Source organism: Pogoniulus pusillus, chromosome 19 (genome assembly GCF_015220805.1).
Source record: "Pogoniulus pusillus isolate bPogPus1 chromosome 19, bPogPus1.pri, whole genome shotgun sequence".
NCBI classification, from domain to species: domain Eukaryota; kingdom Metazoa; phylum Chordata; class Aves; order Piciformes; family Lybiidae; genus Pogoniulus; species Pogoniulus pusillus.
In genome coordinates this window covers 24,478,549-24,494,778 of record NC_087282.1, presented here as the reverse complement: position 1 = coordinate 24,494,778, position 16,230 = coordinate 24,478,549, and the positions used below count along the sequence as shown (strand labels likewise).

The 16,230-nt window shown below is 58.1% G+C and overlaps 1 protein-coding gene across 4 annotated transcripts; it reads right to left on the bottom strand.

Annotated features, from left to right (window-relative positions):
- Positions 1-7,942: 7,942 nt before the first annotated feature.
- Positions 7,943-15,252, bottom strand: SLC7A3 (solute carrier family 7 member 3). Of its 4 annotated transcripts, XM_064158919.1 has the most exons (12): positions 14,942-15,118; positions 12,885-13,293; positions 12,519-12,677; positions 12,262-12,442; positions 12,048-12,160; positions 10,953-11,175; positions 10,625-10,764; positions 10,443-10,545; positions 9,968-10,179; positions 9,249-9,415; positions 8,900-9,008; positions 7,943-8,793 (listed from the first exon to the last, which is right to left on the bottom strand). In XM_064158919.1, exons 2-12 carry the CDS (start codon positions 13,252-13,254, stop codon positions 8,660-8,662), a joined length of 1,911 nt encoding a protein of 636 aa, XP_064014989.1. In that variant the 5' UTR covers positions 13,255-13,293; positions 14,942-15,118; the 3' UTR covers positions 7,943-8,659. The 4 variants fall into 4 exon arrangements, 3 of the variants coding, with proteins under 3 accessions (XP_064014989.1, XP_064014992.1, XP_064014990.1); XM_064158922.1 differs by lacking the exon at positions 14,942-15,118 and having other exon boundaries at positions 13,132-13,187; XR_010305686.1 differs by lacking the exon at positions 9,249-9,415 and having other exon boundaries at positions 8,703-8,793; positions 14,942-15,252.
- Between the last annotated feature and the right edge of the window lie 978 nt (positions 15,253-16,230).

Here is a 16,230-nt window from a genome sequence, read left to right as displayed (position 1 = left end):
TTCAATTCGGTCGTTCGGGCGCCAGTCTGCTGTGGCGGGAAGCCAGCGGAGGCGGGAGGGTCGTGGTGCTGTCGAGGGCACTCGATATGAGCTAGCTGCAGGCAGTACACTTTATTCAGGCAATACAGGGGCTTATATGCTGCTTGGAAGAGGCGTGCACAACTTAGTTTGAGATTGGTACAAGTGGAAAGTACAGATTGGCTCAAAGTTATGTGTAAGGTAGAGATAGGTCATTCTGTACCAAAACCAAGCTGTGGTGCCCACCCCTGCATCTGGCGGGCTCAGCCTCCTGCAGCTGCGCATGGGGGCCACCCAGCGCCTGGCATTCTGAATCCCAGATGGACTCAAGGACACTTTGCCGCATGGGTTCTCATGTTTATCAGCTCAGGACACTTTGCCACATGGGTTCTCATGTTTATCAGCTCATGTCCTGTTAGCAAGAAAATTCTCCCACAACCCAGGGCCAGCCTGAGAGGCAAAGAAAGCACTCAGGAACTCCCCCTTCTCTGTCTCCTGTCTCCAGAGCACACACCCACCTCCTTCAGCAGCAGGCCCACACTTTCTTCTGCTCTGCCTTTCCTTGCTGATGGACTTGCAGAAGCCTCTCTTCTTTTGCATCCTTTGGCAGAGTTCATTTCAAGAGGGCCTAAACCTTCCTCACTGCATCCTCTCATACTCTGGCCACTCCTCCCAAGTAGCCAGGTCTCTTTTTTCCCTATACTGTAAATTTCCTTCTTCCACTGGAGATTTTCCAGAAGCTCCTTGCTCATCCGTGCAGGTCTCTTACCTCCTTTGCTTGGTTTCTTACTCGTTGGCATGCACTGATCTTGAGCTTGGAGGAATGTGGAAATCAACCATCAGGGTTCTCAAGGACCAGAAGCCAACTACCCCTTGACTGAAAAAGAGATACCAGCAGGGTCTCTAGGTTCAAACTGCTTCAGAAGTTGTTGGCACAGAAGTCTATTTCTTCTGGGCACCATGACTGCCGGTGCTACTCAAAGGAAACAGCTTGACATTGTCTGACCAGTGCTACATGGAGTCAACAGGTGGTGTTGATCACAGAGAGACATGACTGGGGAAAGCCAACCAACCACTCAGGAGTCCTGGAAGAGATCATGGACTGGCCAGAAAGCAGAGATTTTGGTGCTGCCTGAGGAGGTGGCTCCTGCCCAAATGGCACTGCCATATAGTGAGCTATCAGGAGTTCGTTGTGCTTCGTTTACTAATGGGTCCTGTAGGCAAGCATCAAAAGTGGAAAGCTGCTGCAAGCTCAACCACATGACATGGTGTTGAGGCCACCAAAGGCGAGTAAGTTCCCTTTGCCACAGAGCCAGGCCAGCAGCCTGTCTTCAGAGTGACTCATGGATGGTGGCTAACACCCTCTGGGGGTGTCTATGGCAGTGGAAGACCAATGGCAGCACAGCAGCAAACCCATCCAGGCTGCTGCACTGTGGATGGATTTCAGTATGGACACCACTGCCATGAGCACACCAAGGCAGCCATGGTGGAAAAGCAGCTACTGATGGGCTAGAAGCATACCCTGTAAACCATGGCACTGTCCCAAACACCATCTCAGGCCTTCAAAGGCAAGTTGTGTGGCAACGTGGGACTGGTTCTGCTCAAGGATTTACATGTACTTAGTTGGTAATGTAAGGGATGGGGAGACCTGGTGTGTGCTTCAAGGAGATTTTAACTACTTTGGGCCTCTTGCCTCCTCTTGGACTCACTGGCTGTGGTGCAGATGGGGCTCTTCTCATGGCTGGGCTGCATCTCAGTTGAGATGCTCCATCTGCTGCTTCTTTATGCTTAACCCTCACACACACACACACACACTCAAAACACCATTTGGCAGAGAATCCTTCCTTAGTTGGGATCATGGAAGAAGTGGAGAAAGCCTGGGGTCATGGGCTGCAGGAGTTCAGGGAACAACAGGCTACAAGTTGAAGAAGAGCAGAACTGTCTGCCTGCTTCCTGAATAAGCTGTCCTCTGAGGCAGTCCCAGGGTCCTGATTTTCCAGGCAAGTCCTCCCTTCTCAGCACATGAAATTCAGTTCACTTGGTGTTACTTGCTGGCTTGTGCTCTCTGGGAGGTGACTCTGGTTGTTTGGATAATCTCTTGAATGAAGGGCAGGGGTACACAGTGCATATTGGCCATGGTGCTTTATGCTGCAGAGGCAAAATAGGACTGTGGATGTGAAAGGGACATGTGAGTACTCAAGGTAGTGCAGGAGGACATTGAACAGGGCTGTCAGGGGCTCTACCTCCTGGGGGTCAGAGGAGAATGAGGAGCCCTTGGTGAACTTAAAATTGGGACCACAGGAGCAAAGAATTACCTTTTTGGTAAATTCAGGGGCAGAAAGAACGTGTGTCACCACCCTGCCCCGAGGTGGGAGATTGAGTCAGAAAAGTACTGTGGTAATAGAGGCAGAAGAGGAGGGCTGAACTCCCCTGCCTTGAAGATCGAGTTAAGGTGGCTGGTGTTAGATCCCTCAAATAAAACCCAGCTGGAGCAGAGTACTTAGTCTAGGTAACAGACATATAGGAAAGGAGGAGAGGCAGGGAAAGAGGAGGAGGAGGAAGGGCTCCCACCACAGATCTGGACCATCCTGGCATCCCGGTTCATGCTCTGGGTCAATGGGGTGTGTTTTGTCCAAGGTTGGTGGTTTCTCTTCTTATGTCAGAAGGAGCTGCTCAGAAGAACGGGAGGCCTCTGGGCTTACGGCCCATGGCGGTGATGTCGGCTGGTGGGTTTGTGCTCCAATGATGTCAAGGCAGGGAAACAGTCTCTGGCATCTGCTGGGGTCGAGATCAGTGTACGCAGCAGGGAAATCAGTTTCCACCCCTCCTTCGGCCAAGTGCACGTGTGCCATCTGGGTCTAGAACCTTCTGTCCCAGATTTGGGCATAGGCAACCACAGCTTTGTAGGTGGTTAATACTGTGACTTCCTCCACATCGTGAGCGAGTTGTAGGTGCCCCTCAAAGCACAGCTGTATACATTGCGTAATAGCTTCTGGACAACGGCGGCTGTGCCGCGGGGCGTGAGTCCGGGATGCAGGCAGCGAGCAGAGCCTGGTGGAGTGGCGACGGCGACGGGAGCAGAGAGGCGCCCGTGGCTGCCTGCCACTGAGCCCTCTAGGCACGCAGGCAGTGGTGGGAGCCGAGAGGTGCGAGGCTGTGCAGAGTAGGTGGTGCGGAGCAGGAGAGGGAGTGGAGCCGAGCGGCCTCCCCCGGCCCTCCACTCCCCTGGAAACTCCCCGGTTTTCCTCCCCGCCACTGGCAGACGAGGTGCAAGGCAGCAGCCCAGGGCTGCGGAGTGCCCTGCAGGGCGCTGGCTGAGGCAAGGCGAGGGCTGGAGTGTCACACGATCTCCCTGCGATTCTCTCGGCTTCTGCCTCGGTGCTGGCTTTTCATCCACTTCCAATCTGCAGCAGCTGATGGCAGGAGGAAGCCGCTGAGCAAGTGTACAGCTGCTCTCGGTAAAACAAGTCCTTCTGTCTCACATCGGCAGGTTCTAGGAGAACTTGCCCCATCCTGCCCCACAACTGGAGCGCTTAAAGGGAGAAAGGTCTCCTGTGCACTTCAGAGAAGGAACCAGGAGGGCCCTTCCCTGTGCTCAGGACAGGCCTGCTTCCCATTTGAAGAGCATGGCTGGCATCCTCTAACCTGCTCTTAGGCTTCGACCCAGGCACCAAAGGAGATGAAAACTGCTCTGTCCCCAAGAACCTCTCAGCTAGACGAGGTCATTCCACTGAGCAAGTGAAATCCTGTCTGGAAGTTGGGTTTCTGCTCTGCAAGGAGCAGCAGCTGATCCCTGCCCAGGGCTGTGGCACCCTGATTGATCCTGCATTGTCTCAACCTGCATGCCCACCTGCAGACCATGCACACAGTGCCAGGGAGTTGAACATTCACACTGTCCCCGGAGCAGGGGGAGGTTCTACTCAGCCTGTGTCTCTTGCCTGATCATTTTGCTAGGCAGTTGCTGTCCCTGCACAGGTGTCAGAAGGCCTGAAGGAACTGCAGCTGTGGTCAGCAGCAGGTTGAATCAATAATAGAAGATTGTGATGCAGGCTGACTCCAGAGTGACAAAGACAAGCAGTCACCTGTCAGCCTGGCCAAGCAGCAGCCATGGAAGTTCCTGGTGGAGAATATGAATTACAGAGGGAATAATTGCCTGGGTAAAGATGGCAAGGAACTAGGAAAGCTTGAGGAAGCTGAAGAGAGGTATCACTGTGTCAGAAGTATCCCAAAACAGGCCTAGCAATCGATGCACCCTTCCTCTTCAGCATGCCCTCTGCAAAGCCTGCATTGGAGAACCCACCTTAAACACTGCAGCTACAGTCAATGGTGGCATCTCTTCCTTCTACACAATGCCAGCCAGAACCAAAGGGAGAGCATTTATAAGTCAGTAGGTGCTCTCAGCTCTTAGCCCACACTGCCACATCTAAGTACCCACGTGGCACCATGCTGCCTCAGTCAGAAGAGGCATCCTTGCCAAAGAGTGTTGCCAAGAACAGAGGCTGACAGGGTCCTGGAGTGGCACCTCCTGCCATGGGCAGGCTCCTGGCTGTGGCACGCTTTGTGCCCAGAAGACTCAGGCTCCTGGGCTGCCTTCAGACACTTTTCAGCAGCACACAAAGGTCCTGTGAGAAGAGAACAGCTTTTATCCTCACGCTGCTGGAGCAGTGCTGAGCCAGGCAGTGCAGCCAAAAGGCTGAGACCCGGTGAGGCCCAAGAGAAACCAAATACTCCAGAGCAGCAACCATGTCAATGTGCTTGATGCAGAGGTCACTTTCCCCATCTGACATCAGGCTCTGTTTGTAAAGAGCACTGATGCCAACTTCTTGTCAGCACCAAGCAAAGGAGCTTAAACTACCCTCCAGGCTTCCTGTGTAATCAGGACTTGTACTCCAGTGAGCTTCTCATTTGCCTTTAGTTCCTGATATACAATTCATACCATAAACTTTCTTTCTTGTCTCTGCTAAGGTTACACTCTTGAAGTCCATTGATTAGGAAGCAGAGGAAAATGTTTGAGAACAAGCTGTGATGAAAACAGTATGTTCCAGAACAGGAACAGGTAAAGCGGGAGGGAAACATCTCCTGGCCAGCTGATGTCATGACAAACTCAAGGTTCCCCCCCAAATAACAAAGGAAAGAGAAAAAAATCAAAGTCTTGCTCACAGTAGCTCTTTAAAATGCAGGCAGGCCTAAGGCCCAGCCATTGAAATGCTAGTTGAACAGAAAAAGCCAGGCTCAGCTGTGCCACTGGTCTGCCACTTGTGCCACCCAGGCTGCCTCTGCCTTCTGCTCTCCACAGCCCTTTCATGGGGCTCCCTCCCAGCATGGCAAGGGTGCAAGTGAGCTGGGATACATCCTCCTGGAAGCCCTGAGGAAGCAGAGCAGCCTCCTGCGAGGCACGGCATGGCCTCAGTATGCTGTCAGCGCTGGGACAGGCTGGAACAGGAACCACTCTGTGGCTGGTTGGGGCACAGACCTCAGAACAAGAGAAGGGACCAGGCCGTCAGCTGCAGAGTTAACAGCAGAGAGCAAAAGAAAAGCAACCACCTGCAGCAAGCTTCTGTGGCAGAGCTGCAGAGGCAGGGCCAGGAGAAGGTTAAGCCTGCACCATCAGAGCTGGGCACTGCTTAAGCTGGCACCACAAAAAAGCAGAAGGGCTGAGACCTGCCCGGAGCAGGCGAGTAAGGAGCGACAGGCTCCAGGGGTTGAGCCTGCTGATGGATGTGTCCCACCCAGCAGCTGCCCATCTCGACTCTGCCCCGCAAGCCACTCACCTGTGGGGCAGGAAGATCTTGACCATACCTGTTCCCTGGTCCCATGGGGAAGAAGGAGGTTAACTCCTCGGGGCCTGTGTGGTGCTCCAGAGCAGCACGGCCCTGCCAGCCTGCGTTAGCTGCCAAGCAGATCACAATGGGAAACGTAATCTGCTAATCCATCTCCACATGCCAGGGCCACCCCTGCTCTGGTGGGGCAGCAGCGCAGGGGCAGGCTCTGCAGAGGCAGCTCTCCCTCCAGGCAGGGCAGCAAGGGGGAGATCACTAGCCAAGCCCTGGCTGTAGCTCCCACAGTGGCTGCCCAAATGCTGCCCCTGCCACTGGAACTAGCAAGATGGCACTGTGAAGGAAGGCGGCCCTGCCTCCCCTGCCCATGCTCATGCCCACACTTCTGCCCTGCGTGCCCAGTACCCACACAACGGCACAGGCACAGGCACAGGCACAGGCAGAGGCAGGGGAGCAGCTCTGGGCTTGTTTGGCTCCCTCCAGGGCTCTGCCAGGCCCTGGGGCTGGGCAGCAACAGGAGCACAGCCTGGGCCGCAGAGCTGGGTGGCACCTGCCCAGCAGACAGGCAAACCACAGGCAGCTGTGCACATGGCTGGGGACTGGGCCTCTAGGGAGCAAAGCCAGGCTCTGCTTTTTGCTGTCTTCTCAAACCAGAAAATGCCCTTCCAGACTGGCATGGGAGAGGAAAGCCCAGGCTACAGCCCCTGCCAGGAAGGTGCTCTGCCCACCTGCACGGGCAGAAGGAGCTGCTGGGCAGAGAGAGGCAGAGGGCTCCCAGAGTGGGCAGGCAGGTGAGGGTGAGGTGCCAGGCACAAGGCTCAGGGTGGGTACAGGGCTGCTGCATTCGTGCCAGCACTCGTGCCTGTGGCAGGATGTCACTGACCAACTGCACCGCACCAGCATGGACCAGTGGCACCGACTGATGCTGCCAGACACAGCCTTCCTTGCTGAGCTGCTGTGCTGGGAGCTCCCCAGGGCTTCCAGCACCCAGCTCCAGGTCTGGAGCTCTGCCATTCCCAATGGGCACACAGGACACGCCAGTGGTGCGCAGAGGGAAGACCTCGAGCCAGGCACAGACATCACCATGGGCACAAACGGGCACACGCACGGCCAGGACATGGATGTGCACACATGCAGGGGGCCATGGGCATCAAGGCAGAGGGGGCTGCAGCAGTGCCAAGCCAGGGGTGAGGGCTGCAGTGGCATCACGTGCCTATTGCCCGTAAGGCTTGGCCAACAGCACCCAGAGGCGGGTGCATGGGTGCTGGAGGGGCTGCGGGCTCAGGGCTCAGCAGGACCCCAAGTGCTGCCGCCGGGCAGCAGATACCCACCGGGCACAGTGATGGGACCCAGCACAGCACAGGGAGGCACGGGCAGAGCTGGGCGTGCCTGCAAGGAGCTAGTGCCAGGAGCAGCTGTGCCCGAGCCTTGGAGCCTGAGGGTCTGGCAGGGCAGCCTGGCCCGGGGCAGCAGGGCAGGCAGCGCCCGGCACAAGGCCAGAGGGGGTGCTGCAGCCCCTTTCACTGCGGGCACAGCCCGGGGGCAGGGCTCACTGCCGCAGCCCCGGGGCTGAGCAGGGCGGGGGGGGCTGAGCAGGGCGGGGGGGCTGGGCCGTGCTCTGACCACGCTCCACTGGCAGCAAGCAGGGAGCTGCTGCAGCCGTGCCAGAGCCATCTGCCCCTCAATCAGTTTAGTTTGCAGAATCGTCTGTCAAGGCTGACTCAGAGCAGACCAGGAGCTGCGAAATCATCTCCTCACCGGCATGCAGCCCAGCTCCTGGCCGTGCTTCCTCTGCAGGAGGCCTTGTCGAGGTCTTTACTGCAGCCCCACCCTGGGACCTGGTGACGGTCCCCTGCAGGACACAGACTGCAGGATGGGGCTGTCGTGTCCTGCCCACAGGTGCCAGCACTGCTGGCCCGAGTTGGCCTGGAGCACTGCTCCACAGGTCCTGACTCACTGTCCCAGGGGACAGGATGAGTGCTGGTGGCTCCACCCGGCAGGATTCAGGCAGTGAGCTCAGCCAGCCTGAAGCTAAGCCCTGCTCTGAGCTAGCACCAGCCTGGCACCTGTCCTGGCAGCACACGCAGTTGTGCCCAGGGTTCCATGACCATAGGGCATTTACACAATATGTGGCAGGACAACAGAGCCAAGCACTTAAACCCCATTTAGTTCGTAGGTATAAAAGTCACCACGAAGACACCAGCAATTCTACAAAGACAGTAAACACCAACTATGCAAAGGCTGGACACGGGCACAGCTGCACTGTGGGCATCTTCATAGGCACCTGAGCTCGATGCTCACACCAAGCAGCATGGCCAAGGCAGTGCGGGGCTCAGCCAGCTGCAAACCCTGGGCACAGAGGAAGGGTTTGGCTGCTTGAGCCCCCTCTTGCCAGGCAGTACCGGGCTGCTGGTGGTACCAGAACAAGCTGCCTCCAGCCTTGTCCATGGCTGCACTCATGGCTGCCCCTCCACCCCTGGCACTTAGGAAGTGCAGAGGGGAGGTGGCCACCACAGACACATGGACAGACAGGATGGGCACAGCTGCACCCTCACATGGGGCCTCCCCTGCGCAGGGAAAGCAGCATTTCTGGCAGCAGCTGGCACAGCGGCAGGGCTGTGCCAGTGCCACTGCCCCTCGGCAGGGCTGCGGGGTGGCAGAGACCGAGGCTCCTACCCAGCCCATGGACTCATCTCCATGACCTCTGCTCTGCCAGGGGAAGGGGCAGCACACAGCCCAGCTCTGCAGTCCTGACCCTGAGACCCCCAACCTGTGCGAGAGGGGATGCAGGGACGGTGCAGATCATGGCCTGGTACCCGGCGGGGATGCTGGCAGAGGTCCACAGAGTGCCACTGCCGAGTGCCTCAGACTGCAGCAGCCCCAGGGCTAGGGTCCAGTCCCGGGCGGTGCAGAGGCTTTTCTGCCGGCCCGCAGGGCTCCTCCACGGTCTTCCCTTCCACGCTGTTCCGGATCCCATAGGCAAAGTAAATGGTAAAACCTGCAGGACAATTTCCACCATGGAAAGTGCAGTGCCAGGCTGCCAGCCTTAACAGCCCGTCTGGGCAGATGCTGTGGCCACTGCACTCCCCAGACAGGACACCTACCCACGGCCATCCAGACGGCAAATCGTACCCAGGTGCCAGCACTCAGCTGCACCATCAGCAAGACGTTAACGAAAATGCTGACAACTGGCAGGAGCGGGAGGAAAGGGACCTGGGAAGGACAAGAAGTGTGGGGTCAGCGGTGCCCTGAGGACCCCGCCCGAGCTCCAGGATGTTCCTGGACACAGAGGGATCCCATCTTTACCACAGCCCAGGGATCACCTGGGCACTGCTATGCTGGACACTGCAACTTGGAGAGCTGTGTCCTGGGGCCCTGGGCTTTCCTGGCCAGTGGCTGCCCAGCAGCAAGCCCTGGCAGGGCAGACACCAAGCTGCTGCAGGCTGAACTCACTTTGAAGTTCAGTCGTGTGCTGCTCTGCGGCTGCCTCCAAACGATGATGGTGGGAATGAGCAGAGCCACAAGGAGCAGTACCAGGGTCATGATCCAGCCCATGCTCGCATCCTTCAAAGAGGTCACCTTGAGGGTGAGTACCATGCAGATGACCGTGATCAGTGTGGCTGCAACAGAAAAGGCAGCTGGGGAGGCAGATGGCACGTGGCCTTGCAGGGACCACAAGCCTCATCAATGGCTGAAGCTCCTCTGTGCCAGGTCTAGATCCAGCATGTGCCATCTTCAACATCACCCCGAAGACTCAGGAAAGCACCATCTTGAGCTCACCAGCCTGACAAGCCAAGGGCAGCTTGCCCTCAGCTGGGCTCTGGCACTCACCCAGACCCAGTGGAGCAGCCCCCTTCTGGCTGAGCCCCAAGTGCACTTGTAGGGCTGGGGGCCACCCTCGCTGGGTGGTCAGCCAGCTTAGGCCCAGGCTTGTCACAGAGAGTTCTATGGCCACCCACATATGCCTGGCTTAGTGCCCACATCCTCCATCAGCCCCCATGCGCCTCAAACCTCAGTCATGTCCTGCGCTAGGCACCCTGCTGCAGGCACAGGCAGTCCAGCATATGAGCAGGCATGTGCTGCTCTGTCTGCCTCCCTCACCTGCTGTGCCCAGCTTCCCTTCCCAGCTCTGCCAGATACACCAGGCAGGACATCAGCTGCCAGCTGCTCACCGATGACTGAGACACAGACGTAGACGATGCACCCAGAGAGTGCAGTGGGGGAATCTGCGGGTGGGCTGAAGAGCGCCGCCATGGACAGCTTCTCCCTCTGCTGGCTGCTGGCAGTGGTGAGGGTCGGGTTCATGATCACCGTCTCCTCCTTGTTCCCATTCATCTCCAGCATTTCCATGGTCTTCGGGGAGTTCAGATGCCCAGACTGGTACCTGAGCAAATGGGACAAGCTGCAGTGGAGCCCGAGGGGATAGTGGACAGCACCCTTATAGCCCTCCCACTGTGCTGCTCTGGCAGCAGCCCTATGACAGCCACCTCACAGATGTGCCCAGAGGCTGCTGTGAGCAGCCTCCTGCTCAGCAGCTCCATGAATCCTCAGGCTGCATCCTCGCAGGAAGGAGCTGTGGCCATAAGCCCTGGGCCTGACACAAGACAGCTGCACCCCAGGCAACCCCATGTGAGAGGAAGCACCCACCGGAGAATTAGGACGCACACTGCCACCAGCGTGTAGGCCAGCAGTGTGCCAATCGACATGAGGTCCACCAGATCCTTCAGGTCAAACAGGAAGGCCATCACCGCTGCAACAAGGACATGCAGTGTGAGGGCAGCTCGGCAGCACCACAGCACCTGATGTGAGGAGCCAACTGGCAGCCTTACCCGCGAAGAGCCCCGAGGTGATGGTGGCTGACAGAGGGGTCTTTGTGCGGCTATTGATGCTGGAGAGAAACTTGAAGAGCAGCCCATCCTCTGCCATGGCATAGATCACACGGGGCATGGGGAACATGGAGCCCAGCAAGCTGCCGTGAGGAGAGATGGCTCAGAGTCCGCCAGGCAAGCTGTCCACACCCACCACTCAGGTGGGGGACAGGACCAACTGCTAGGAGCAGGACATCAGACAGATAGGGTAAACTCCCACCCAAGCCGTGACCTGTGCTGATGGCTCCTGTGCCATACCAGGTGATGTCATGGATGGAGCCAGTCCTACCTGGTGGAGAGGGCACAGAGAGAGCCGACAGCAACAGCATAGCGAGCAGGCTCCCAGCCCACTGCCTTGAACGCCTCAGGCAGGGGACTCTCCTTGTTCAAAAGGAAGTAGGGCACCATGAAGGTCAGGGCTGCAGAGACCCCGAAATAAGCCACGAAGCAGATGAGGAGGGACACAATGATGCCAATGGGGATCGAGCGCTGTGGGTTCCTGGCTTCCTCCCCTGTGCAGAGGCAAGAGGCAGTGTCTGTCTCCACCCCGTGGCACAGCTGGCCCCACAGGACAAGCCACAACAGGGACTTTCCAAGACTGTGGGGCTGGGCAGAAGCAGTCAGGGGCTAATGGAGACGAGTCACCAGCCATGCTGCTATGCCGGCAAAGGCTTCATCACTGCTGAGAGCTTCAGGCATGCAGCTGCCCAGCAGTTGGGCTTGCCATGCCCCCAGCCATGATGGCCTTCTGCGCCCCAGCAGCAGGTCCTGCTCCTTGCACAGCCTACCGAATGCAGATCTTGGGTGTGTGTGGCACAGCCACCGTGCCCTGTGCCTCTCAGCCTGTGGTATGTTCTGCTGCACCACACTCCCCAGCAAGGGGATTTGGCTGGGACAGGAGGGATGGAGGCAGCTGCTGAGTAGCCCCTGGGGGCAGGAAGGCACAGGCAGGGAGGTCAGGCAGAACAGCCTGTACCAGCCACCCACTAAGCAGATTCCTGGAGGAATGAGAGGAAATTAAGCAGGCTCACTGTGCTCCATCATGGCAGCTCTGTACGGACTCGGTCATTTAGAACAATGCTGCCTGAGGCTGGGAAATAACCAGCAGACACCAGCAACTCTCAGCGGCAGAAAGGCTTCCCATGGCTGCCTGCGCTGGCAGGGTGCAGCCCTGCTCCCACTGCGCAGTGCGGGAAGCCACTTCGCAAGCTGTAAGCCTTTCTATGCTATCCCAGCTGGGGACAGGGCTGCTGTGGGGAAGTCTCTTAGGAGTGACAGGATGAGCTGATTCCCATGCCACAGAGCACCCTCCCCAGCAGGACTGCCGGCTGCACTGCCGACTGCACTGGGGAAATGCCCACGCTGCCCTCGCCCAAGGTAATACCTGTGGTAGCAATGCAGTCGAAGCCTACAAAGGCATAGAAACAGGTGGCTGCACCAGTCAGGATCCCTTCCAGTCCAAAGGGGACAAACCCGCCGGAGCCAAAGGCTTTCTTCCTGGACAGGAAAGAGAAGAGCAGCTGCCACACAGTGCATGGACAGCGAGGCTGGTGACAGCCCAGTGACAGCCTTTGGCCTGAAACAGTTGCTTTCCTCACTCGATGTTATCCAGTGGGTGAAGGTGTGAGTGGTTGATGTAGTCCTCCTCTGAGAGCTGCCAATTTTTGATGTCTCCCTTCACAATGCCAGCGATGATGACAAAGCCCAGCACCAACAAGTTAACTGCCGTGAAGATCTTACTGACGAGGGCAGATTCGCTGACACCAAAGGCCAGCAGCGCTGCAAGGACACAAGTGAGTGGGGACCTGTCGGGTTCTCGTGACACAGTGTCAGAGAACTGCTCTCATGCACTCACCGGTGAGCAGCCCGATCAGGATGACAGCAAAGAAGTCCAGGCGCTCAGCCAGCACCCCCGGCACATGCAAGGTGGTCTTGTTCATGAAGAAGGTAGAGATGTGGTTGCCAATGATATTGTCAAATGCTGCACTCCAGGCTCGAGCCACGCTGGCTGTACCTGGTTGATGGCAAATCTGCGCATCAGTCCAAGCCCAGGGCAGCATAGCACCAGTCACCCCCCTCCCAGTATCCAACTCCCTGCTCATCCCACCCCACGCCCTGCTCCCCGAGCATCACATTCTGTCCCCATAAGCCATCAACACTGCCAGTGCAGTGCTGAAAGGAGCCTGGGGCACACATGCCAGCACCCAGCCCAGTCCCATACCTATCACATAGGAGAGGATGAGGTTCCAGCCGGTTGTGAAAGCCCAAATCTCACCCACCGTGACATAGCTGTAGAGGTAGGCGGAGCCAGTCTTGGGTACACGGGCCCCAAACTCTGCATAGCAGAGTCCAGCCAGTACAGATGAGAGAGCAGCTACCAGGAAGCAGAGGACAATGGAGGGACCAGCCATCTCCTTGGCCACCTCCCCAGCCAGCACGTACACACCAGCCCCCAGTGTGCTGCCCACCCCCAGGGCTATGAGGTCCAGTGTGGAGAGGCAGCGAGCAAAACGTGTGTCCTCAGAGCTCAGATCCACCATGCGGCGCCGGATCAGCTTCTTCCCTACGCTGCTCACTTTTTCCCCCAGCATCTTGTCCTCTCGTGGCTGCTGCTCAGCTGCGCAAAACCCCTGCAAGAAAAGGGACTGTAGGAGCATGAAGCTCAGTATACTGCCAGCCTCGGTGCAAGCAGCAATGCCCACAGCCAGCCAGCCAGCCAGCACCATTCCCCCCACACTGCTGGGACGGAGACTGTGTTGGCTCCCTCCAAGGCGCCATGGGGCTGTGCATACCCAACCTGTGCAGCCTCTGCACATAAGAGCAAGCCAGGGATGAATAGATCCAGTCTGTGGTGAAAAACAGGCTCATTGCACCAGTTCTGCATTGTCCTCATCACTGGCCCTCTGGGCACATGCCAGAGCTTGCCCACTATCTCCCATCAGCTCCCTACTGATTTGGCAGCCTGGAGAGCCCTCAGTTCTGACTTGACTGTTGGCACACCTCTCCAGCCTGGCACGTGGGTGTGAGCAGTGGTGATGGCAGGGAAACAAAGCAGTGGAGGATTTGGCAAGCTGTCCTGACTCTCTGGGACATGAGTGCACCTGTGCTGCATGGTCAGTGGGGATGTGTGGTCAGATGCACACCATGAGCCCTTGGTGCATACTCCTGTGCCGATGGCACTTGCTGAGCAGCGCACAGGCACCACTGACTGCCATCGCCCTAAACATGCAGCATCTCCACTCCACTTGCTCACAGCAACCACCCATCCCAAAAAAACAAACTGCCTGCAGAGAAGGCACCTGGCACAGTGTGAGAGGAGTCACAAAGAAATCAGCTCCCATGCCCAGCACTGGACCACCCAATTCCCAGCAACTTCTCCCCACAGGCTGCTCCTGTTATTAGGAAATGAGCCACACTACAGCCAGGTGCCCGAAGCAGCAACAGCACTGCACTCCATGGACCAGTATAAGCAGACAAAAGGCTAACTTGGTGCCCTCTCACACCGAGGGCCATTACTAGACTTGCAGTGACAGCCACCAGCCCAGATGCTTCCCCATAATCTGCCCTGTTCTGGAGAAACCTGCTGAGCTGGCACATGTCATATTCAGCCTAGCTCTAGGAGCTGTCCCAGCCTCTGGGGCAGCTTTCAAGGGGAAGAAAAAGTGCCCCAGCACTGGCACCCTCCCCAGCCACTGCCCAGACAGCCCAGGAGGTCCTCCCCAGTGCCACCCCATTGCTTCAAGGATTTCTGACTCCGTGCAAGCACAAGGCTGGCAACAGCAATTTTCTCAGCCCTTGTGTCAAGAATGAGTCAAGCCCTCCCCTACCCCACAGGCCTCGCTGCGCTGGCATTCACCATGCCCAGGGAAAGGAGCATGCTAAGCACCCAAACCCTCTGCAGCATCCGTTAGAGCCAGCCCCGGGAAAGCTTTTAGGCAGGTCGACTGCCCGCGGGGAGGCTCAGCCCATAGCGAGGTGTCTCTCGATGGCAGCCACGCTGCCACGCTGGCGCCCAAGATGGAAAGCATGCATCGAGCTACAGGCGGGCAGAGGAGAGAAGCGTCGGCGCGCTGGGCATCTGCTGCTGCCGGAGGGTGTCTCCCGCTGCCGCTGCATCCCGGTACCCAACGCATCCTGTTGCCCGTTGCATCCCGCTTCCCATCGCATTCTGTTACCCATCCCATCCCAGTTCTAATCGCATCCCTCTGCGCCTGCGAACAGGTGGCAGGGACTTCCAGCCTGCACCCAAGACCCTCATCCTAGCTCCCATGGAGGTACCTCCAGCCCCGAGTTGCTGCCAGAGTCGCTCCGTCCTGCCGGGGAGCCCGGTGCTGCCCCGAGCACGGCGAGACGGGGATGGGCGCTGACGGAGTCCCGGCTGCCGCTCGCATTGGCCCCACGTGCGTGCGGAGGCTGATGCAAGAGCGGCACCGGTTACCGCAAGCCTGGCCTGGCGGCGGCGTCCGCCGCGACTCACATGCAGCGCGCCTTGTGCGGCTCGGCTCGCTCCGGTGCGGCTCGGCTCGCTCCGGTGCGGTCCCGTTCGGCTCGGCTCGCTCCGGTGCGGCTCGGCTCGCTCCGGTGCGGTCCCGTTCGGCTCCCCTCACCCCGGGCACGCCGCCCGCGAGAGGCTATGGGCGCGACCCCGCCCGCCGCCTCCTGACGCGCCCCGCCCGCGCCCCGCACTGCCCTGCCGGGGGCCGAGCACGCCCTGCCCCGTCCGGCCGCAAGCGGTCGCCGCTGCCTTCCTTGGGCTGCCTGCGGCAAGCAGGGACCCGGGCAGGCCGATGCCTCGGTGCCTCCGGGCAGCACCATGCCTGGCAGTGCTCTCAAGCAGGACCAGGGCACAGCTGAGCTCCACGGGTGCGTGCCTGGGCCCGGCCAAGCGGAGTCTGGGAACCCAGAGCAGTGGCGGGGGTGACCCCAAGACTTGCCTCTACCGAGGCTTCCAGCATGGTGGGGGTTGGAAGGGACCTAAGCAAGTTTGAGGGTGACACAAGTTTGCGGTTTGCATGGTCCAGGTGACAGGCTGGAGGGAAGGATCCGTCCAGAGGGACGCGGGCAGGCTGCAGAATTGGGCCCAAGCCAACCTCATGAAGTTCTACATGGCCAAGTAAAAGGACCTGCACCTGGGTTGGGGCAATCCCAAGTACAAATCCAGGCTGGGTGAGGAGCAGCTGGAGAGCAACTTGCAAGAGAAGGACTTGGGGGTGCTGGTTTGATGCCATAAAATTTGTCCATAGAAGGAAACCCACTAAGGCTCCAATTTAAGTTCTAGAGGGCATGCATCTCTCTATCTAAAAGCTGCACAAGTCTCAGATGCAAAGAGACTCCTGTCTCAGATCATGCAGGGTGGCCACCTCTCTTAGGCACATGCAGATACAGAAGATGCCAGAGCAGTCCTGCAGGCTTCTTTCCTGGAACTAAGCAACATGTTTACATATTTATTATGTGTGCACAGTACATTCACTGGTGGTCTTTGAGGGGTCTTACATCGTGTCCTTTGCTTCAGCTTTAGTACTGACTTCGGCAAGTTTGCTGGACTTTTTTTGAGTCTTGAGTATGTC